At 36.7% G+C, this 24,989-nt stretch overlaps 1 protein-coding gene across 2 annotated transcripts in view; it reads right to left on the reverse strand.

The window, feature by feature from the left end:
* Positions 1-24,989, reverse strand: part of VPS50 (VPS50 subunit of EARP/GARPII complex) — a 131,565-nt gene that overhangs the window by 12,651 nt on the left and 93,925 nt on the right. For both annotated transcript variants that reach the window (XM_055272684.2, XM_055272685.1), the window contains exons 22-25: positions 12,956-13,036; positions 5,640-5,788; positions 4,467-4,563; positions 3,241-3,399 (exon numbers count right to left, since the gene is read on the reverse strand). In XM_055272684.2, coding sequence (XP_055128659.1) covers positions 3,241-3,399; positions 4,467-4,563; positions 5,640-5,788; positions 12,956-13,036 — 486 coding nt within the window. The remainder of the gene's footprint in view (positions 1-3,240; positions 3,400-4,466; positions 4,564-5,639; positions 5,789-12,955; positions 13,037-24,989) is intronic.

Consider the following 24,989-nt stretch of genomic DNA (forward strand, 5'->3'; position numbering starts at 1 on the left):
GTTTTTAAAAACATGGTTTGATATGCGTTCAGTTCAGAACTATTTGTCATTTGTATCTATACTCTTCAGAGTGCAATCTAATAAATTATTTTTCCTAAACACTTTTTAAAAGTAAATAATTATATGGGTTGAGGATGCCTTATCTAAAATGCTTGCGGCCAGAAGCATTTTTGGACTCTGGATTTTTTCCAGTTTTGGAAGATTTGCATTATACCTACTGGTTGAGAATCCCAAATCTGAAAATCTCAAACCAGAATTCTGAAATGCTCCAATGACCAGTTCCTTTGAGTGTCATGCTGGCACTCAAGAAGTTTTAGATTCTGGATTATTTCAAATATTGGATTTTCGAATTTGTAATGCTCAACATGTATACCAAATGATTAAAAAATCATACTCTAGCTGCAAATTTTTACTACAACGGAAACAAAAAAAACATAGTTTCTGTTACCTACAGAAAAACTGAATATTTTTATTGTCTTTTATGACAAGATCATACTAAAAATATAAATACATATACCTGATTTAGACAACTCCAATAATTAGACGGAAACAGCAGAAGGTTTAGCCTTCAATGGACATGTTTTTGGTCTCTGGACTATTACTATTTAAATATACTCATTTACAGAAATAAATGCTGTTGACTGTTCCCTGGCAATATATTTCAAATATAAGAAGCCTTAAAATGACATTTTTCTTTAGTTACCTGAATAGAGAAGCTACACAATGTTTAACAAGACTGACATGGTTCAACTTTTCTAATAACACACAGGAGAAAAAAAATGTGATCACCACTCAGGCTATCACATAATGATAACTGTGTTATCCTCTGCTCTTTTGCTACTTCCTAAATCACAATTTTTCTTGCTAATTTATTTTTAACAATTCATTGCTTTTAATTATTAAAAAGAAGTGGATTGTCAATTCACAAAATTTACCTTTGAAAATCCAAACTATATAAATAATTGCTCTTTATCTGTTGTTTCATTTCATGGATCTAGGAGAGTAGTAGTATTTGTTACTGTATTTATTTATGCATTCCTTAAACTGCTTTGGATTTCAAGAGTCATAATTCAATATTTTTCATATTTTATTTAAAAGATAAAGCTATATGTATAAAATGCTTTCTGTACAAAATAACATTCTACTTATTGCTAAATTAAATGCTCAGAAATGCTTGTTATAAAATGAATCAAAAAACATTTCATTTTTCTTATGATTCTTTTGGGGCAACATAAGCAGACTGTTTAGATTTAGATGCTTAGACTTAGAAAAGTAATAGAACAAAAGTTATCACAGATAATTAACCTTTATGCTTAAAGAAGGCCTTAAGCTGCTAAAAATTGGGCTCAGGTTAATAATCTGAGTAACACAAGTTCTTTCTTATAACTGGAATAACAAATAACTGAAACAAGCAGCCTCCTCACAGTATGTGTATTTGTTGAGCACAGAAGTCTTTTTTTCTTGCACCCCTGTAAGGATCATGGTTAGTATGTTCTACGGTCTGAATGTTGTATCCTCCCTAAATTCATATGTTGAAATCCTAATCCCAGGGTGATGGTGTTGGGAGGTGGGGCTTTTTAAAAGTGATTAGGTCATGAGGGCCAAGTTCTCACCAAGGGAATTAACACCCTTATAAAAGAGCCCCAGAGAGCTGCCTTACCTTTTTTACCATGTTAGGGTAAAGCAAGGTGACATGTATGAGAAATCAAACCTTCATCAGATACCAAATCTGCCTGAGCCTTGATCTTGATCTTGAACTTCTCAGCCTCCAGAACTGTGAGAAATAACTGCTCTGCTTTTATAAGCCACCTAGTCTGTGGAACTTTGTTGTAGTATCCTAAAGGACTAAGACAGCATGTCATAAAAAATAGAACCATTTTTTCAAAAATAGAATTGTTAAAAAAAAAAAGGGGGTATCATTATTTGTAAATTACATTCATCTTTTACATTCCAAATGAAAATTTGCAATTGAAATCTCCTGGGTGCTCTAGAAACCAAGTTATTTCTTTGATTATCTGTCAAGGTCAATGGTCTCTGAATTCCAGAGTGGCAAATATAGAGCATCCTTGGTATCATTCCCCACTAAGATCTCTATGGAAACTCCTAGCAATTGCTTACTGATGTTGGCACAATTAGTCCCGGAGTCTGGAGACAGCCTCACAGTCTTCAACCTAGGCCTCCAAAGGGGACCATAAATTGCTGGGAGTTGGGTGACTGAAGGAACTCCATTACCACCTCCATTTTAAATCTATGGCTCTGTTCATTGGTTCTCAGCTGTCCTAGGCTCTTATTTGTTGACTTGGTCTAAGCAGGTAAGAATGATTGTGTAAACGAGATTAAAGTAAGGAAGTTAAGAAGGGACAATTTTCTTTTCATTTACAAAAATGAAAAATTTTTCCTGAAAGTTACTTTCATTTTCTCTGATGCTCTTTCCACACCTTATTTCCTTACTTCCCTCAGGCCTTATCTCCAGTCTCACCTTATCAGGGTCCTTCTCTGAGCATGAAAAATACATGGTCTTCCTCTTCCACGCACATCCTGTCATTCTCTATCTATCTCTCTTCAGATGATTTTGGTTTTTTTTTTTCCACAGAATTGTTCATCATCTGACATTATATCTCAATTTATCTGTTTACCTCTATCTCTGCCCTGGCATGTAAATTCCTTGAGGGCACATAAGTTCCTGAATTCACAGCTATACTGCCAGCACTTCTATCAGTGTGTGACACATGTCAAGTGATCTACAGATATCTATTCATGCATAAATAAAAAAAAACACAATTCTTTCCAGGAAACTTATAAACACAGGTCATTGGCTCCAAAGAGGTGTTTGTATGACACACTGCAAAAGTAGTGTGATTTTTACTCCGAATAATCAGAGGCATGGTCTCTTGCTAATGAATATTATGCTAAACTACAGAAATAATTTCTAATTAAACAGAAATATCTTCTTGTCATTATATTGATGGCTACTGAGATTACATAATATGAAATTCAGCCACGACATACAACAACTCAAAATGGGAAATTAGTGAACAAAACTAAAAAATCTACGACGTATTCTTAGAGCTAATAGAAGACATATTCAGAAAGTAAGCCTATTTCAATTCAGGGGCTTTAATACCACAATGCTAGAAATGTGGTAATAACTATAATCTTACTATTTTACAGCCACTGCAATAAAGGAACACTTCTCTTAGTAGATTGATCTTTAGCAAAGGTGCTTCCCAGAACACTTGCCTTTAGTAGTGCATCTACATATATATTGTGCTGTGACATAATTTCTTTTACATCCCATTTCACATTAGCCATGAGGAGCAGCATCTGTTCATAATCAAGGGCTTTACCAGCTACAATCCAGTAAATTGGTTTGCGTAGTTCACTGGCGGTGGAGACTGTCTGAAATAAATTTCACAGAAATGAAAACAATTATTTTCTAAAGGTATCATATTGATAAAGAATACTTGCCCCTGTTTCCAGTATATATCATATCTGAAAATAAAACACTATATATTTGGAGATTTAAATTATGAAAATAATTTGAATATTTGAGTGAAGGCAAAGGCCTTACTCAAAACATAATTTTGAGACATTCAATAAACTTGAAGCCATTGACACTGCAACTGTAAAAGAACTAGAGCTCTTCATGGAGCCTAGCAATTACTTCTCAAATTCTTCCATTTCTCTCCATTTCCACTCCCACTACATGATGTCAGGATTCCACATCTCTCCCCTGCAATACTGCAGCAGCCTTCAAATCAGCTTCCCTGTCTCTAGGACTGCCGTCTACAGTCCTTTCTTCATGATGCCCCCAGAAAACTCTAAAACACAAACCCAACCATGCCACTCACCTGTTTCAAACCCTCCAGGAGCTTCCACGCCCTCCAAATAAAGTCCAACTCCTGAAGCAGGGTGCTTTACATGCCCGTGGCTCCTGCTGATTGCCCCAGCCATCTTTCTCATCCCCAGACCTCCTCCCTACTCTAACGAGCTTTCCTCAGCTGTTTGCAGGCACCATGCTCTTTCTCACCTGCAGGTCTTCACACATGCCATTCCCTTTGTCTAGAATCCATCCCTCATTCACCCACTCTATGCTGCTGGTCCAGTTTAAACATCACTTCCTCTAGATAGCCTTTCTAGATGACCTTCTCCCACCCAGAGCCTCTCCCCTTCTCCAGTCTGGGTTAAATACCCTCATGGCACTTTCCCCTTACCACAGTGCTTATCATGCTTTATTTTAACAGTTTTAACTGATGGTTTCTCTCTCACTAGTCTAAAAGTTACATGAGGTGCTCAATAGTATGTATTTAATGTAGGAATTCATGAGTGAATAAATGAATATTTTATCTGGCTCTCCTAGGGTTTCAAGACTGACTTCCAGTTAAAAAAACAAACAAAAAATCTAAATAATCTGTGACAGTCCTATCCTCCTCACAGTTGAAATGACATACAAGACCATGTCTGACCTGAGAATAGAACTGCTGAAGAAAGGGCTTTTTGACTGCAGGCATCACAGCATCCAGATGTGGCTGAAGGAACTCAAACTGTTCAGCCAAGAATACCCTAAAGGGAATAAATAACCCACTGTGTAAACAAATTGTGTAGGATTTAGAGCCTGTCATGCTTTCATGTAAATATTTTTTAACATTTCTGAGCAAAACTTTAACAATAAAAATTACTTTCCACTTTAGTGGACGAACCTGTACTACCACTTGACATGTTCATTTATAATCTACATGATAAATAATGCCGAGTTTATGACTGAATGGAAGTTGAGGTGAAAGAAGAAAAACTTCAAAGGAGCCAAGCAGCTTACGATGAGGTGTAGAGTCATGTGCTTCAAATATAAGATGTGAGCCCAGAGTAGCAGGTTGAAAAAAGAACACACGGGCATTTTTTAAAAGGATTTCTTTTAAAGATCTCATTCAGTTATATACAACAGACTCTTGAAATCTCAGATTCCATATCTGACACTTTTCAGAAGTAACCCCAACATTCCTAATAGGCAGCAGACTGTAACTTGGCTGAGTATCACAGATGAATGACAGGTGCCAGAGGCTGGGTACAGGAATGGGAGTCAGTGGGCTGGTGAAGTAGCCTGGACTACTGCCTGCAGATGCACTGCATCCAGGCACTGTCTTTTTCTGCTTTTTCTTAGTAATGCAAAAACTCTTAGGTTATATTGGACTAGAAATGCCAAAGAAGTTATATGCATTAATTGTATTACTAACTTCGGGGATTTATAAAGGTCAGGAAGCATACTTATTGATGTCAAGGGTCAACTATACTTAACACTAAATTGATAATGCAACTACAGCTTCTCCTAGGATCATAAGTCATCAATAGGAAAATATGAAGCATAGTATAATGCTTTTTAAAATTGTACTTAAAGCATGGATCATGTTGTTAAACACTGAAAATTAAAAGATTCCTTCTTTCCATTTCTATAACTGAAAAACCAACCATGCAGTTTAAAAAATCAATTGGTAATCTGTGTTAGAATATACTTCTCAGAAACATACAAGTGATATTTAGAAGTGGTAGATGTATGCAGCTAACTAGAAGTCTAATTAAACAATGCTTCTTTTATAAACTTTCTTAAATATTTAATGGCAACACAACTGTTTTGAACAACTTACAAGGATTCCGTGGCTACCACTCTTTCTGCCAACCCATACAACGTATCCCCAGATGTCAAAACCACTAGGTGACTGAGGTGTGGACTTGGCACCTTCTCCTTTCTCTCTTCTGCGGCTGTGAGTGTGGCAGTAGGATCAGCTGAAACTTCCTGAAAATACAATACATATACAACCTGGAATAACAAATCCAACAGTAACAAACCACGTGATTTTGACAAAACTAGAATTAAAATTAAAATACTCTTGGGGCATATGTTAATTACATTTAGGTTCAGTTCTTTTTATCCTGCTTTCATGTTTGTAACTATTGGAACCTTCTTTTTAATCCTAAGTGAGAATGAGCCTACATAATATCATCCAACTCTACATGCTACCATCTGTGCATGACCTAAAGTCTGTCAACACAAGGACTCTTTATGAATTGACAGATGTTTCATAGTGACAACAGTGAGATGGCCCTCAAGAACTTGTAAATGAGAGAAATATGATTACCCCTTGAGAGCCACACTGATAAAATCCAAAATTATGGTTTGATTAACCATCTCAGACCCAAATTTTAATGAAGGTTACGTTGGTATATAATCTCAAGAAGGCAGGACTAGAACGAAGTTATAAACAGAGCCAACTGTATTGTATATGTCTGGGGACAGACTACTGATAAGAAGGAAGATGGTCAATGTGAACAAATGAAAGGGATACCCAGGAAGCAGGGTGTGCCAGGCTCTTCAGCACCGTCCAGGAGAGAACCACTGATTCAGTTACACAGCCATGTAGTCAACAGGAGTGATGCCGTCTAATTTGTGGTCGGGAAAACTCATCAGACTTCAAATTTCTCAGTTTTACTTTCATCTGATGATATACTCACTAGAACTCTTCTCATTTCTAATTTACCTTTCTAGGTATTCTGATGCCAGGCAAGAAATGCCTTGCATATGAGTTATGTACATTCTTGGACTTCATATAAACATATCCTATATTATAAACAAACAGGTTGGCAAAGGAAGAGTTTCAAAGATACACTTACTCAACTTCTCCTCAATACATAGCAAGGGACTCAGTTTTTACTAAGCTCTTAGCAAACAGTTAAAAAAACAAAAACACATTTCAACTCACAGGCACAATGGCCACCTTTTTTTGCCAGGAGGGTGGGAATATCTTCAGATCATGGGTAAAGATGCAAAAGGCTGGCTACTTGGAGTAGCTGACAGAGTACCAGAAGACTGCCAGCTCAACAGTTACCAATCACTCCAAATATTTCAATATTTAACTTAATATAAACTTATTTTGGTGAATAAGTTTCCCTTTGTACAGCAAACGTGAAAGAAGGCTGTTTAGAATACTGGCATCGGCATAACAGTTATTTGAATAGTTGCTGCGTTACACCTCAGAGAAAGAGACTTTTAATTATTGTTTTCTGGGGCACAAAGGAGAGAGGTCAAGGTAGTGACACTGCAGGAGTCTTAACATCACTGATGACAGTATAATCCAGAGTCACTTCACTGTGAAGGCCATTAAGAACTTTTATAACCAAATATATTTCTAATAACAATAAGCTTGAATTACAAATGGTCATTATACTTTTAGTTTAAGTATAGAGTTTTGCAGTATTGACATGGCAATCAATTCCATTCATTACATTTTTTAAAAAATTCCATAAGAGAAATTTACAAAAAAATAGAATAAAAGCTATGTTAAGCAATAGCTCATAGTGCAAAAATGCTATTATGTTTTTTAAAGTTAACCTGAATACAAGTTAACCCCTGCCCTAACTCAAAGTTTTAAAATGTTGATTGAATCATAGAATGACAGAGTTAGAACAGATGCTAAACATTATATAATACAACCCCTGCAGTTTATGTACTACTTTCAGTATGGAAAACACTCCATGGTTATCTCTATTATGGAGTTTAAAGGTGAGAACATATGAGTAGGCAGATAGCAAAACTAAATGTTTAAATGCAAATAAAATAGCTTTAAAAAACCCTCAAAGAAAATTTAGCACAAAAATTGGATGTAAACACATCTAATAGTGCACAAAATATAAAGCTAGATTACTTTTTAAAGCAACTTTATAGTAACAAATCTCCAATTATTTTCCATATGAATAAATGAGACATCAAATGCATACGTATAATTTACTCCTATAAATTTAGCAAAATGCAAATAAAAATTATAAAACTTTTCAAGTTAGAAAGTGGTTTAATTCTTTAGTTCTGTTTTTTTTTTTTTATTTCCTATCTTCTAAAGACAGTGTCTCTTTTCAATCTCTAATTACTCAATTAGCATTTAAAAGTTAGTTTGGGAATAACTGTGCTTCCTCTAGGAAGAAGCAGGATCATGGATCCATGCAAGTTAATTAATGTCATATCTCCATCATTCATTTCCCTCTAAAAAGGAAATAACCCTACTCCAGCAGAAAAAAAAGGAGAATAAAAATTCACAAAATTAAATACTGTTTGGCACCAATTGGTTGTCTATGCTATTTAATTCTGGTAGTTATTGATAAGAAACAAGGAACCTTACAGTCATTCATGACTCCCCTTCTTCCTCACCTTCCACATCCAATCAATCACTAAAACATGCCTAAACAGACATCTCTCTTGTTTGTTCCTTCCCAATGTTACTATTTAAACAGGTCACAGGCTCCTTAGCAGTCTTGACTGGACTATTCTAAAAGCCCACGAATAGAGAGCTCTGTCTCTAGCTTCTCCTATTTCTATGCCAGTTTCCACACAGTTAACTGATTTTTCTACAATACTGATGTGAACTTTCTCAAATAGAGATGTGATCATAACACTCCCTGGTTTTAAAGCCTCAATCCAGTCCTTCCAGGAAAAAGTCTAAACCTGTTACCATGCTATTACCTGTTTACAACTGACTCTAGCCTAAAACATCGTTCCCCAAAATATCTTCCCCCTACTAGAAAATAAACTCTACATGGGTAGGGAGTTTTGTCTGGCTTCCCCACCTTCCCCTACAATTGTATCCTTAATTCCTAGAACAGTGCTTGGCACCATATATAGTGTTCAACAAACAGATACTAAACAAACATTTGTTGAATAAGGGTGGCTCACTCTCCTATTTCCTTTAGGGATCTTCTTCAATGTTCCTTTCCAGAGGGATCTTCTCTAAATGCCCAAATAAAATTACACCCTTTCTCTCTCTGTCCTTCTCACCTAAGTTCTTCATTGCTCTCAACACAATCTGATGTTAAATTAGATCTTCATTTATTCCTTAACTGCCTCCTCCACTCTGGGGACCATCAGTCTACCACAAAGTACCTAGGCATGCAATATGTATTGTTGAATGAATTAGTAATAAAGATAGCTATCCAACTATCTTGTATCTCATCCTGCACCCTCATCACATAGCTCGTTTTCTGACTGCTTCCAATACCTCTTAGAGTGCTCTCAATTTTCTTCTCAGTTCAGAGTTGTAAATACCTATTTCAGAACAAGTCAAAGAATGGTGAGGAGACCTAAAACTCTGAAACATGAAAAACGAATAAAGGAACTGGGAGAAGAAATGACTCACTTGGGCAAAATGGGTGGCTACTCAACGTGGTCCAAAAGAAGTAGAAATAGAAATAACAGAAAATAGTTCAAGAGAGAAGCATATTTGGTTACATCATAACAAAGCACATTCTATCAGGCAGACTTAAGGCAAGCAGGGCTGCTTTGGGTGGTTATGAGTTCCCAAAAAAACATCATTGGAGATGTTCAAGCAGAAGCTGACAGTTACTAGCTGTACAGGTTAAAAGAGCACAGATAAGTTTCCTTCTATGAGTAAAAACTTGGAAGATTATACTCCAATAGTATAACAAAACTCCTAAGCATCAAACACTTCTGCTTTTAAAATATTGTATAATTAAGCTAAATCTGATATGAATTTTCTGACAATATTGTACAATCTCAAACTCAAAATAGCTCAAGGATCCCCATGAATACCACACACTTACAATAGCAGTTACTTTTAAATTTCATTCTTTCGGATTAGATATCATATACACAATATATTTATAAAACTAAAAGTTTCTTTGAATTTAGGTACTAACTAGTTAATTAGGGATAGAACATGGAGGTGGCTCTAGAAAATAATGGAAGGCAAAGAGAGGGTATATCTATAGTCTGAGAGAATACAGTTATCTTTCATATGACAAGAGGAGTCAAAAGCATTTACCTAACTACCTCCTTCGTGCCTCCAATACAAATGCACTGAGTTCCCTTCTACTCAGGGAGCTCTTTCACAAAAGCATTCTTTAGAAGATCACTGGAATTGTTGCCCCCACTTCAAAAGGCTTTCATTAAAATACCTTCCTTTGTTCCCAGATGTATGCCTGGCATTTGAGGCATAAAATTTATGATAATTATTTGCTTAAAGACTAAAGTTCTGTGTTTATATTTAGGAAAATACGCTTGAAGAGAGCAAGAGAGTCACGAAAATGTCAAGCTGACATAAATAAATGGTATGTGCTTACTGCACACTTAAATTAAAAGCTCCTAAACTGGCTGTTTCAGTTTACAGGAGTACAATAAGTAAAGGATATAACCCTTTAAAGACTGAAAAATGAAACCTTAACCACCTTTATTTTCACAGTGAGAGTCACATTTTTTAGCCCTTTCTACCACCAATGTACTACTACAAAGAGAATTCATATTTATGAATTTTTCTGGACAAATTTAAAATACTTTTTATTATCAAAGATTTAAAGTTGGCTAAAGGCCTGGGTGCAGTGGCTCATGCCTGTAATCCCAGCACTTTGGGAGGCTGAGGCAGGAGGATCACCTGAGGTCAGGAGTTCAAGACCAGCCTGGCCAACATGGCGAACCCGTCTCTACTAAAAATACAAAAACTAGCCAGGCGTGGTGGTGACAGCCTGTAATTCCAGTTACTCGGGAGGCTGAGGCAGCAGAATTGCTTGAACCTGGGAGGTGGAGGTTGCAGTGAGACAAGATCTTACCACTGCACTCCAGCCTGGGTGACACAGTGAGACTGTCTCATAAGCAAATAAATAAATAAATAAGTTGGCTAAAGGTCTTAAAGCAAACAATTTAGTTAGCATAACCAAATGGATAACTAAAAATTCACCTTTCTGCTGTCACTATCACCTAGACCAGCTTCCTTTCTTACTTTTCCTATTAGACAACTTTTCTTAAACTTTTATTTGATGTGACAAACAAATTTTCTTAGTTTACATTGAATTTACATGATAAATTATTTCAGGTGGCACTTTTAAGACCACAATGATTCTATTTTGCCTTTTACAGCTTAAAGAGAAGTAAAACTTAGAAAATCTATATGGAGAAAATAAAATTACCAAAAAAGTATTTATTAAGATTTTAACTGACATGCAAGAGAAATATAAGAAAAAATATTACTTCCATCTAGTTGGTTTCAGATTGATTAAGCTATAAATTATTTTAGTAGCCAAAGAATGTATTGAGTAGCAAGAAATCAATTAATGTACTCTGCCAATGTAAATACAAATTAATGAAGTGAAGAAAATTAATATATATACCAGCTTAAAAAATCCTGAGATCAAGCAAGTTCTAGTAAATAACAAATATATTTTCTAAAATAACAAACCAATGTTTATCAGTATGAGTAATAATTCTTATAAACTATGTGGCAAAATCTGAAGCAGAAATCCACATCTTAAGGGTCAAATCTAGAACTGGAGTTTGATGATCGTAGCTAGCAGGGATGACACAGAAATGCCAGGGTGAATGGCCCTAGTGGTAAAATTTGGCCCATCGATCTTGGGACTTTCAGTAAGAACTAAGAAAAACTTTAGCTGTGGACTAAGATCTGGAGAATAAGATTTGATGCTCAAGGTTATACTTAAGTATCAAATAAGAAGAATCAAAATCGAAACACAGAAAACTGCAAGTGGGGCTGAGACCAATGGATTTTACAAAACAAAGACTAAAAAAAGAAAAGAAGCAAAACAAAAAGGGTGGGTCAAATAAGGAGCCTTGACTCTGAAATTGAAGATCAAGGATTAAACAAATATCAAAACCAAAAAAACAAGCCAATTATGCCAAGAAACAAGAAACTCAGGGACTGGAGTATATTCGTCTACTCTATGAACATTTACTGAAGCAATGCTATGTGCCAAGGTAAGCGATATGACTGTATTTTAAAAAATGTATTGGGTAAAAGGATCTCCAAATGTTAAGAGAAGGATACCAGTTATTTCTTCTGCCCAAACAGCGCTCATCTGAGATATCAGCACATGCCTCACTCACATTATTCACATCTCTGCTCAAGATCCCCATCCTATCACTGCTTCAGTTTCATCTTAGTACTCATGAGTATCTGACACTATGTTACACATTTGTTTGTCTCTCTGCTCCAAAAAAATACAAGTTCCAAGACAGGAAATATCTCTTCTGTGCTCTGATGAATTTCCAGCTCTATAACAATGCCTGACATATAACAATTGTTGCAACAGTATTTCTTAAAAGAATTAATAATCATGGCTTTATAAAAAGCTTCAATAACAGAGGTATGCACATAATATAGAGCTTATGAAAAAGGAGGAAAATGATTGCTTGTTTTTGTTAGGCTGAAGGAATAAAGGAAAAGTCAGAGAAGCCTAGGGTTAAAGTAGATGTGGAGAAACGTCTGAACAACATAAATTTCTGGCTACAGTGACCAACCACAAGAAAAAAAGTTTTTCTCATTTTAAATGCTTACATTAGCTGAAACAGTACAGGAGGTCAACCCTATGTTGCTATCTAACCTATCTTCTTAAAACATGTATTTCATCCTGTGACAACAGTCAAGAATCAGGCTCCCTACTACATACCAAACTAAACCCAAACTTTCTCCTTGAATTTCAAAACCATTTATAAAGTGTCCCAAACACTCTCAGCAACCTAACTCTGCAGCATATACCAGTGTCCCAATCATAAGATCTGTCAAACTTCAGGCTGCACCCACCTCAAGGCCCTTGCTCACCCTGTGTACCTTAATTTAAAGACTTTTCTCTTTCCCATTAATCCTATGCCTGGTCTTCGAAGCCTAGCACAAGTGTCACTTCTTCCTTTAGTCCTCCTCTGATATTAGTTTTTCACATAAACCTTTCTCTTCTTTGAACTTGTGCTAGACATATGCCCAGTATCATATTCTTTTATGTATACTAGTTTCTCTGATCAGACTATAAGCAACCTGTTTTACTTCCTATATGCACTCATTTAATTCTGAGGACTCAGCTACTCAATACATATAGACACACATTTATATGAAATTGATTGAATAGCTAATTTCCATTTTATATAATCCAAAAGAATTTATTCCAATTCGTTACTTACTAGATCAATAAGGCTTTCTTGTATTCTGTTTAGAGTTGTTCTTAGTCTACTACTACTAAGGCCGAGTCCTGTTGATTCCAACTGAAAAAGAAAAAGGTTTGTTATATCGTTCTAGAGATCATCTTGCAAATGTTACATCTTCAAATTAACCGAGGTATTTGATGAGTTTTCACTGAGATACTTAGCCGTCTGAGGGTTTCCAAATTGCATTTACAAATTCTAGCACATCAAGCAAAGGAGTCAAATCTTAAGGGAACCAAAGAAACATTTACTTGTGTGCATTTACAGGACACACTAACATCTATCAGATAATCTTAAGAATTATCAGGAGAGAGTTCTCCAGAATTTCTTTCTCACGAGTCATTTTTAGTTGCAAAACTTGAGATTTTAGATAAACATATTACACTCTGTTATATGTAAGGTATGCTGTGCTGTGTTCATGTGGCAGCATAACAACGTAAGTTATATTTTTTGCTTATTTTTCTTATACAAATTAGCGATAGCTTAACTCCTCATTCAAAAATCAATACAATTTTCTATTAGGCTTGGTAAACATTTCACAGTATAGATAGAAATCTATTCACTACAAACAAAGCCAAAGCATTTATAAAAACCTTCACACAAGAGCATAAATGAGAAGAGTAAGAATAAGACATGAAAAGCCAGTTAGCTCCTTGTGTGATGATTCCATTGATGAAAATAAATTTAATTTAGAGGTAATCATACATAGTTAAAGGCATTTGGAAAAATGTTACAATGTTCTCTATGAGCCAATAAATTTAAAACATCTTAATAATGTTTTAAAGAGTAAGCTATAAAATGTGTCATTAACAGTCATAGAAATTATGTATGTATATGTGACTATACACACACACAAGCATACATGAACATTTATTATTCCTCTTCCTCTCCCATTTGAGATACAAGAATGAGAAATTACACGTGTCAGAGTCTTATGTGAAAATAGTTGTGCCATAACACTGCAATAAAACATGAACTAATTTTATATGCTAATTTTATAATATTTAATACATTTTATTTTCTCCAGGTTTTATAAACTTCATTAATCCATTTTTCTTCTATTTTCATTAAGGTGTTATTTATATATAAATTACATTCAGTCCTTTTAAGTATACAGTTTGATGAATTTGGTAATAGCATACAATCGGAAAAAAGCACCATAAAAAAGATAGAGTTCCCTCCCACTTAAAAATGTCCTCATACCCTTTGCCCTTATCCCCTTCCCTCACCCTTAACCCCTGACCTGCTTTCTCTCACTATAGTTTTTGCCTTTTCTAAAATTTCATATAAATGGAATCACATAGTATATAATCTTTTGTGTTTGATGTGTTTTACTCAGAATGCTTTTGAGATTCATCCGTGTTGAGTCTGGTGGTATTTTGTAGTGTTTTATTGCTTTACTGTATTTAGTAGTATGGATACAGTACAATCTCTTTACTTGTTCAGTTTACTGATTCGGTCAATTAACATTTGGGTTCCAGTTTTGGGCTATTTGAATAATGTCACCATGAACATTCATCTGTGTGTCCTTGTCTGGACATATATTATTTTCACTTCTCTTGGGTAAATAACTAGAAATCGATTTTTTTTTAACTTTCTCATAAAGTTCTTTTATTACTATTATTATTATTATTATTATTATACTTTAAATTTTAAGGTACATGTGCACAATGTGCAGGTTTGTTACATATGTATCCATGTGCCATGCTGGTATGCTGCACCCATTAACTCATCATTTAGCATTACGTATATCTCCTAATGCTGTCCCACCCCCCTCCCCCCACCCCACAACAGTGTGATGTTCCCCTTCCTGTGTCCATGTGTTCTCATTGTTCAATTCCCACCTATGAGTGAGAACATGTGTTTGGTTTTTTGTCCTTGCGATAGTTTACTGAGAATGATTTCCAGTTTCATCCATGTCCCTACAAAGGACATGAACTCATCATTTTTTATGGCTGCATAGTATTCCATGGTGTATATGTGCCACATTTTCTTAATCCAGTCTATCGTTGTTGGACGTTTGGGTTGGTTCCAAGTCTTTGCTATTGTGAATAGTGCCGCAATAAACATACATACGTGTGCATGTGTCTTTATAGCAGAATGATTTATAGTCCTTTGGGTCTATACCCAGTAATGCTATGGCTGGGTCAAATGGTATTTCTAGTTCTAGATCCCTGAGGAATCGCCACACTGACTTCCACAATGGTTGAACTAGTCTACAGTCCCACCAACAGTGTAAAAGTGTTTCTATTTCTCCACAACCTCTCCAGCACCTGCTATTTCCTGACTTTTTAATGATGGCCATTCTAACTGGTGTGAGATGGTATCTCATTGTGGTTTTGATTTGCAGTTCTCTGATGGCCAGTGATGATGAGCATTTTTGCATGTGTTTTTTGTCTACATAAATGTCTTCTTTTGAGAAGTGTCTGTTCATGTCCTTCACCCACTTTTTGATGGGGTTGTTTTTTTCTTATAAATTTGTTTGAGTTCATTGTAGATTCTGGATACTAGCCCTTTGTCAGATGAGTAGGTTGCAAAAGTTTTCTCCCATTTTGTAGGTTGCCTGTTGACTCTGATGGTAGTTTCTTTTGCTGTGCAGAAGCTCTTTAGTTTAATTAGATCTCATTTGTCAATTTTGGCTTTTGTTGCCATTGCTTTTGGTGTTCCAGACATGAAGTCCTTGCCCATGCCTATGTCCTGAATGGTATTGCCTAGGTTTTCTTCTAGGGTTTTTATGGTTTTAGGTCTAACATGTAAGTCTTTAATCCATCTTGAATTAATTTTTGTATAAGGTGTAAGGAAGGGATCCAGTTTCAGCTTTCTACATATGGCTAGCCAGTTTTCCCAGCACCATTTATTAAATAGGGAATCCTTTCCCCATTGCTTGTTTTTCTCAGATTTGTCAAAGATCAGATAGTTGTAGATGTGCGGCATTATTTCTGAGGGCTCTGTTCTGTTCCATTGATCTATATCTCTGCTTTGGTACCAGTACCATGCTGTTTTGGTTACTGTAGCCTTGTAGTATAGTTTGAAGTCAGGTAGCGTGATGCCTCCAGCTTTGTTCTTTTGGCTTAGGATTGACTTGGCGATGTGGGCTCTTTTTTGGTTCCATATGAACTTGAAGGTAGTTTTTTCCAATTCTGTGAAGAAGGTCATTGGTACCTTGATGGGGATGGCATTGAATCTATAAATTACCTTGGGCAGTATGGCCATTTTCACGATATTGATCCTTCCAACCCATGAGCATGGAATGTTCTTCCATTTGTTTGTATCTTCTTTTATTTCATTGAGCAGTGGTTTGTAGTTCTCCTTGAAGGGGTCCTTCATGTCCCTTGTAAGTTGGATTCCTAGGTATTTTATTCTCTTTGAAGCAATTGTGAATGGGAGTTCACTCATGATTTGGCTCTCTGTTTGTCTGTTTTTGGTGTATAAGAATGCTAGTGATTTTTGTACATTGATTTTATATCCTGAGACTTTGCTGAAGTTGCTTATCAGCTTAAGGAGATTTTGGGCTGAGACAATGGGGTTTTCTAGATATACAATCATGTCATCTGCAAACAGGGACAATTTGACTTCCTCTTTTCCTAATTGAATACCCTTTACTTCCTTCTCCTTCCTAATTGCCCTGGCCAGAAGTTCCAACACTATGTTGAATAGGAGTGGTGAGAGAGGGCATCCCTGTCTTGTGCCAGTTTTAAAAGGGAATGCTTCCAGTTTTTGCCCATTCAGTATGATATTGGCTGTGGGTTTGTCATAGATAGCTCTTATCATTTTGAGATATGTCCCATCAATACCTAATTTATTAAGAGTTTTTAGCATGAAGTGTTGTTGAATTTTGTCAAAGGCCTTTTCTGCATCTATTGAGATAATCATGTGGTTTTTGTCTGTGGTTCTGTTTATATGCTGGATTACATTTATTGATTTGCGTATGTTGAACCAGCCTTGCATCCCAGGGATGAAGCCCACTTGATCATGGTGGATAAGCTTTTTGATGTGCTGCTGGATTCGGTTTGCTAGTATTTTATTGAGGATTTTTGCATCAATGTTCATCAAGGATATTGGTCTAAAATTCTCTTTTTTGGTTGTGTCCCTGCCTGCCTTTGGTATCAAGATGATGCTGGCCTCATAAAATGAGTTAGGGAGGATTCCCTCTTTTTCTATTGATTGGAATAGTTTCAGAAGGAATGGTACCAGTTCCTCCTTGTACCTCTGGTAGAATTCGGCTGTGAATCCATCTGGTCCTGGACTCTTTTTGGTTGGTAAGCTATTGATTATTGCCACAATTTCAGAGCCTGTTATTGGTCTATTCAGAGATTCAACTTCTTCTTGGTTTAGTCTTGGGGGGTGTATGTATCAAGGAATTCATCCATTTCTTCTAGATTTTCTAGTTTATTTGCATAGATGTGTTTGTGGTATTCTCTGATGGTAGTTTGTATTTCTGTGGGATCGGTGGTGATATCCCCTTTATCATTTCTTATTGCATCTATTTGATTCTTCTCTCTTTTCTTCTTTATTAGTCTTGCTAGCAGTCTATCAATTTTGTTGATCTTTTCAAAAAACCAGCTCCTGGATTCATTAATTTTTTGAAGGGTTTTTTGTGTCTCTATTTCCTTCAGTTCTGCTCTGATTTTAGTTATTTCTTGCCTTCTGCTAGTTTTTGAATGTGTTTGCTCTTGCTTTTCTAGTTCTTTTAATTGTGATGTTAGGGTGTCAATTTTGGATCTTTCCTGCTTTCTCTTGTGGGCATTTAGTGCTATAAATTTCCCTCTACACACTGCTTTGAATGTGTCCCAGAGATTCTGGTATGTTGTGTCTTTGTTCTCATTGGTTTCAAAGAACATCTTTATTTCTGCCTTCATTTCGTTATGTACCCAGTAGTCATTCAGGAGCAGATTGTTCAGTTTCCATGTAGTTGAGCGGTTTTGAGTGAGTTTCTTAATCCTGAGTTCTAGTTTGATTGCACTGTGGTCTGAGAGACAGTTTGTTGTAATTTCTGTTCTTTTACATTTGCTGAGGAGAGCTTTAATTCCAACTATGTGGTCAATTTTGGAATAGGTATGGTGTAGTGCTGAAAAAAATGTATATTCTGTTGATTTGGGGTGGAGAGTTCTGTAGATGTCTATTAGGTCCGCTTGGTGCAGAGCTGAGTTCAATTCCTGGGTATCCTTGTTAACTTTCTGTCTCGTTGATCTGTCTAATGTTGACAGTGGGGTGTTAAAATCTCCCATTATTATTGTGTGGGAGTCTAAGTCTCTTTGTAGGTCACTCAGGACTTGCCTTATGAATCTGGGTGCTCCTGTATTGGGTGCATATATATTTAGGTTAGCTCTTCTTGTTGAATTGATCCCTTTACCATTATGTAATGGCCTTGTCTCTTTTGATCTTTGTTGGTTTAAAGTCTATTTTATCAGAGACTAGGATTGCAACCCCTGCCTTCTTTTGTTTTCCATTTGCTTGGTAGATCTTCCTCCATCCTTTTATTTTGGGCCTATGTGTGTCTCTGCACATGAGATGGGTTTCCTGAATACAGCACACTGATGGGTCTTGACTCTTTATCCAATTTGCCAGTCTGTGTCTTTTAATTGGAGCACTTAGTCCATTTACATTTAAAGTTAATATTGCTATGTGTGAATTTGATCCTGTCATTATGATGTTAGCTGGTTATTTTGCTCGTTAGTGGATGCAGGTTCTTCTTAGCCTCGATAGTCTTTACAATTTGGCATGATTTTGCAGTGGCTGGTAACAGTTGTTCCTTTCCAAGTTTAGTGCTTCCTTCAGGAGCTCTTTTAGGGCAGGCCTGGTGGTGACAAAATCTCTCAGCATTTGCTTGTCTGTAAAGAATTTATTTCTCCTTCACTTATAAAGCTTAGTTCGGCTGGATATGAAATTCTGGGTTGAAAATTCTTTTCTTTAAGAATGTTGAATATCGGCCCCCACTCTCTTCTGGCTTGTAGAGTTTCTGCCGAGACATCCGCTGTTAGTCTGATGGGCTTCCCTTTGTGGGTAACCTGACCTTTCTCTCTGGCTGCTCTTAACATTTTTTCCTTCATTTCAACTTTGGTGAATCTGACAATTATGTGTCTTGGAGTTGCTCTTCTCGAGGGGTATCTTTGTGGCATTCTCTGTATTTCCTGAGTCTGAATGTTGGCCTGCCTTGCTAGATTGGGGAAGTTCTCCTGGATGATATCCTGCAGAGTGTTTTCCAACTTACTTCCATTCTCCCGTCATTTTCAGGTACACCAATCAGAGGTAGATTTGGTCTTTTCACATAGTCCCATATTTCTTGGAGGCTTTGTTTCTTTTTATTCTTTTTTCTCTAAACTTCTCTTCTCACTTCATTTCATTCATTTCGTCTTCCATCGCTGATACCCTTTCTTCCAGTTGATCACAATGGCTACTGAGGCTTCTGCATTCGTCATGTAGCTCTCATGCCTTGGTTTTCAGCTTCATCAGGTCCTTTAAGGACTTCTCTGTATTGGTTATTATAGTTATCCATTCGTCTAATTTTTTTTCAAAGTTTTTAACTTCTTTGCGATTGGTTCAAATTTCCTCCTGTAGCTCCAAGTAATTTGATCGTCTGAAGCCTTCTTCTCTCAGCTCGTCAAAGTCATTCTCCATCCAGCTTTGTTCCGTTGCTGGTGAGGAGCTGCATTCCTTTGGAGGAGGAAAGGCGCTCTGATTTTTAGAGTTTCCCTGCTTTCTGCTCTGTTTTTTTCCCATCTTTGTGGTTTTATCTACCTTTGGTCTTTGATGATGGTGACGTACAGATGGGTTTTTGGTGTGGATGTCCTTTCTGTTTGTTAGTTTTCCTTCTAACAGACAGGACCCTCAGCTGCAGGTCTGTTGGAGTTTCCTAGAGGTCCACTCCAGACCCTGTTTCCTGGGTCTCAGCAGCAGAGGCTGTAGAACAGTGGATTTTCGTGAACCGCGAATGCTGCTGCCTGATCGTTCCTCTGGAAGTTTTGTCTCAGAGGAGTACCCGGCCGTGTGAGGTGTCAGTCTGCCCCTACTGGGAAGTGTCTCCCAGTTAGGCTGTTTGGGGGTCAGGGACCCACTTGAGGAGGCAGTCTGCCTATTCTCAGATCTCCAGCTACATGCTGGGAGAACCACTACTCTCTTCAAAGCTGTCAGACAGGGACATTTAAGTCTGCAGAGGTTACTGCTGTCTTTTTGTTTGTCTGTGCCCTGCTCCCAGAGGTGGAGCCTACAGAGGCAGGCAGGCCTCCTTGAGCTGTGGTGGGCTCCACCCAGTTCGAGCTTCCTGGCTGCTTTGTTTACCTAAGCAAGCCTGGGCAATGGCGGGCACCTGTCCCCCAGCCTCGTTGCTGCCTTGCAGTTTGATCTCAGACTGCTGTGCTAGCAATCAGCGAGACTCCGTGGGCGTAGGACCCTCTGAGCCAGGTGAGGGATATAATCTCCTGGTGTGCCGTTTTTTAAGCCCTTTGAAAAAGCACAGTATTAGGGTGGGACTGACCCGATTTTCCAGGTGCTGTCTGTCACCCCCGTCTTTGACTAGGAAAGGGAACTCCCTGACCCCTTGCGCTTCCCGAGTGAGGCAATGCCTCGCTCTGCTTCGGCTCACGCACGGTGCGCTGCACCCACTGTCCTGCGCCCACTGTCTGGCACTCCCTAGAGAGATGAACCCGGTACCTCAGATGGAAATGCAGAAATCACCCATCTTCTGCGTCACTCATGCTGGGAGCTGTAGACCGGAGCTGTTCCTATTTGGCCATCTTGGCTCCACCACCTGAATCTCTTGGCTCCACCACCTGAATCTTTATATTCTTGTGTATGGTATGAAGGGGTTGAGGCTTTTTTTTTTCTTTTCATACTGATATCCAAGTGTACCCACACCATTTGCTAAAAAAACTATTTTCTCTAATGAACTGCCTTGGTGCCCTTTTCAAAAATCAATTGACCATGTAAGCGTGTCTATTTCTGTTGCACTGATCTACTGTTAGGCCAGTACCACACTTTATCAATTACTGTAGCTCTGGAGTAAGTCTTTGTGAAATCAGGTATAAAAATCCTCTAACTCTGTTCTTCAAAAATGTTTTGGCCATCATGAATCTTTTGCTTTTTGTATCAATTTTAAATAAACTTCTAAATTTCTTCAAAAAAAAATCTTGTTACAGTTTTGATTGGGATTGTACTGAACCTATAGATTTGGGGAAGACTGCCACCTTTATAATATTGAGTTTTCTAATACATGCACATGGTTTATCTCATTATTTATTTACATAGTCTTTAATTCCATTTCTAATGCTTTAATATTTTCAGTGTACAAGCCTATCAAGTTATCTGTTACATTTCTAAAAAATTTTGATGTTATTGTAAGTAAAGCTTTTAAAAATTTTTTTTGATTTTCAAAGTTATTATTGATTTTTGTATACCGACTTCATATTCTAGGAGTTTGCTAACTGTACCTATTAGTTCTAGAAGCTTGTTTGTGGATTCCTTAGGGTTTGCCATGTCATCTGCAATTAAGGACAACCTAACTTCTTTTCCAATCCGTATGCCTTATATTTCTTATCTTATGACAAAGGCTAGGATCTCCAGCACAATCATTTGGGGTTTTTTTTTGTTTTTGTTTTTTGAGACAGGGTCTCGCTCTATTGCCCAGTTGCCCAGGCTGGAATGCAGTGGCGCAATCACAGCTCACTGCAGCCTCGACCTCCAGGGCTCAAGCGATCCTCCTGCCTCAGCATCCCAAGTAACTGGGACTACAGAAGCAAGCCACCACACTTGGCTAATTTTTGTATTTTTAGTAGGGACGGGGTTTCACCATATTTTCCAGTCTGGTCTCGAACTTCTGGGCTCAAGTGACCCTCCCACCTCAGCCTCCCAAAGTGCTGGGATTACAAGTCTGAACCATCATGCCCAGCCTTTTGTTTTTATATTTAAAGTATGTCTTTTTGTTTTTTAGTGTGGACTTTGTTTTTAATCCATTCTGACAATCTGTGCCGTTTGAGAGTTTAGTCCATTATCATCTAATGTAATGATTAGTTGAGTTTGCACCTACTGTTATATTTTATCTCTATTTTCCCTCCTTGGTTCTTCCTTTCCTGCCTTTTGTAATTATATAAATATATTTTTAGATTTCTACTTTAATATTCTTGTTGGCTAAAAGTTAAAGTTATTTGTATTATGTTTCATGGTTGTCCTATGGATTACAATACTCATCACTGCTTTACTAATATACAGAAATCTTGCAATCTTATACGTCCATAACCCCCCACATATTTTGTTACAGTTTTTATACGTAATACATCTACATATATTATGAACTCCAGGAAGACTATGCTATGATTTCAGTGTTAAATAGCTCTATGGTTTATAAAGAAAGTGGAAAAAGAAAAAAATTATCTTTTGAATTTCCACAGGTAGATTCCATTACCAATGCTCTTTATTTTTTTCTGAGGATCTAGGTTTTCATGTGTTATCACTCCCCTTCAGTTTGAATAACTTCCTTTAGGAATTCTTATATGTCCCTTGTGACAAATTCTCTTAGTGTTTTTGTTCTTTTTATCTAAAAGTATCTTAATTTCACTTTCATTCTTGAATGACGTTTTTACTGGATATAAAATTCTGAATAGACATTATTTCTTTTTCTTTTGTACCTTCAAGGTGTTAACTCTCTTCTCGCCCCCATAGCTTTTTAATGGGAAGTCAGCTCTTAATCAGATTATTGGTCCCTTTTATATAATACATCTACTATGGTTTTCAAGAAAAAGTTCCATCATAGGTACTCTGCTGTACATTTCTTTATGCTTCCTCTTCTTGCTGTTCATTTAGCATCTTGTGTCTGCAAAACTTTGGCCAATGTTTTTTCAAATATTTTTTCTGACCCATTCTCTCTCTCTTCTCCTCCAGCTAGTATTCCAATTACATGTACGTTTTACCATGTGATATAATCGAACATGTTTGTGATACTTTTTTTCTTTTAATCCTTTTATACGCTCTTCACTTTGTATAATTTTGATTTATCTTTAAGTTCACATATTCTTCTGTCATGTCCATTTGGCTATTAATAATTATATTGAGTAAATTTTTTGTTGTTTTTTGAAATTGTATTTTTCATTTCTAGGATTTCCCTTTGGTTTTTTATTATTGTCACTACCAGAATTTACTATTTGTCTGCTGAGATGTTCACGCATTTAAAATATATTTTGTTTGTTTTAATTGATTGAAGACAGGGATAAAAGCCCATTTAAAATTCTTATCCCTTGGTTCCAATATCTTAGAGTTAAACCAGATTGATTTGGTGCTGTGTCTGTTAGGTAAAGTTGGATTACATCACTGATTTCATTCTGGAGATTCTGGATACTAGTCATTTTTCTCCCATAAATACCATTTCCTTCGTTTTCAGTACACAAGTTTCTTGGCTGGGCTTTAACTATAAACTCTCTCTTGTGCAGCAGCTTTGGTCTCCGTTTATTTTTTTTTTCTTTCACTGGGCTGCAGTCAGTTTGTTCCATATAATCATGGATCATGGAATCACATATCTATCTCATAGTCCAAGACATAGGTGGACTTAATTTGGAAATCCCCTCTCTGGATTTTTTTCTTCTGAGCTTTCTCCACTATTTTCAGTGTTTCCAGTTTTCTAGCTCCACTTTTCTGATTTTCAAGTCCATAAAAACTTCAGGTTTTCCTGTGCTTGTCCCCTGCCGTGGGCCGCATGGACTGCACTTAGAACTGAACTAAAAAGCCACAGGGATAAAGCTTATTTTCATAGCTCCCCTTTCTCCCATCTGCAGACTAGCATGGACCACCCCCCCCCCCCACCAGAGTCTATTTGCTGCTTCTGTTTACTCTCCAGTGTCTTCAAATAGTTGCCTTTTCCATAGTATTCAGATTTTATAGTTGTTTTCTGCAGGAAATCTTATCTAGAAAGGTTTTAGTCTGTCATACCTGGAATTGGAAGTTAATTCATTTCTTAAATATATAGACACCTATTTATAGGCTCTCTACAAAGAAACCGTTTTACTAATGAAAGGTAACCTTAAATGAGGCTCACAAACTGTTGTCAAGTAAGAACCTTCGTAAGATTTACTGGGATGGCAAATAATTAGAAGATCAATCCATATGCCATGAGTGTCTGCTATGTGTTTACTACTGTTTTAAGTAAGTTACAGAATGGTCTTCACAAAAAAATGTGAACCAGAGAGACCAAAGAAAGAAAACATAATTTAAGAGGTGAACAATGGAAAGCTGGGGACAAGCCAAGATACAGCAATACTATGAGTAACATTATAATAATAGAATCCAATGGATCAGATATAAAATAGAGCATGAGGTAGTAGGTTATAACCAGTTCAGTGAATAGCAGGAGTTTCTGGAGGAAATAGTATTAATAGGAGGAATCCTTTGGACTAATGTATACATTGTGTCCCCAACCAATGATTTCTAGAAGCCAGAACCCCTGAGAAAAAGATGCTTATTTTTCCACAAGAAGCATCCATCTAAATTCTCTCACACAAGTCCCTTTCTTCTGACAGAGAAGCAGATACCACCACATAACCTGTTCTTCCCATTCTACACATTACCTGATTCCCCCTCCCCTGGTACCACTAACATTCAACAGCTAATGGGGTAAATTTGGAGTATTTATTCATTTTTATGAGTATGAAAATTTCTATGATTTCTAATGGGCCTGAAAAGCTTATTCTCTTCGGAAATTAAAAACTACCACTTCAATATTATACACATGCATGTGCTTATTTGTGCTATTTATTTATAGATTTTCTTTGTTTCAGTATAGTTAAATAGCTCTTACTGAGTCTTACAGAATTGAAAATGGTTTAAATATAAAGTATCAGATTAGTGTGTTCATAACAAACCTTAAATCAAATATGCAATATATTTTACAATAAGTACCTAACTATACTTTGCTAAATTTCTGGGGTACTAGTAAATGCCATTCTGAAAAAATTCTGTGTCAGTATATAATCAGCTGGGAAATCATGCCCAAAACCATTTGGTTCCCAAAAGTTTCAGAAAGATCTTATTT

Source organism: Symphalangus syndactylus, chromosome 3 (genome assembly GCF_028878055.3).
Source record: "Symphalangus syndactylus isolate Jambi chromosome 3, NHGRI_mSymSyn1-v2.1_pri, whole genome shotgun sequence".
NCBI classification, from domain to species: Eukaryota; Metazoa; Chordata; class Mammalia; order Primates; family Hylobatidae; genus Symphalangus; species Symphalangus syndactylus.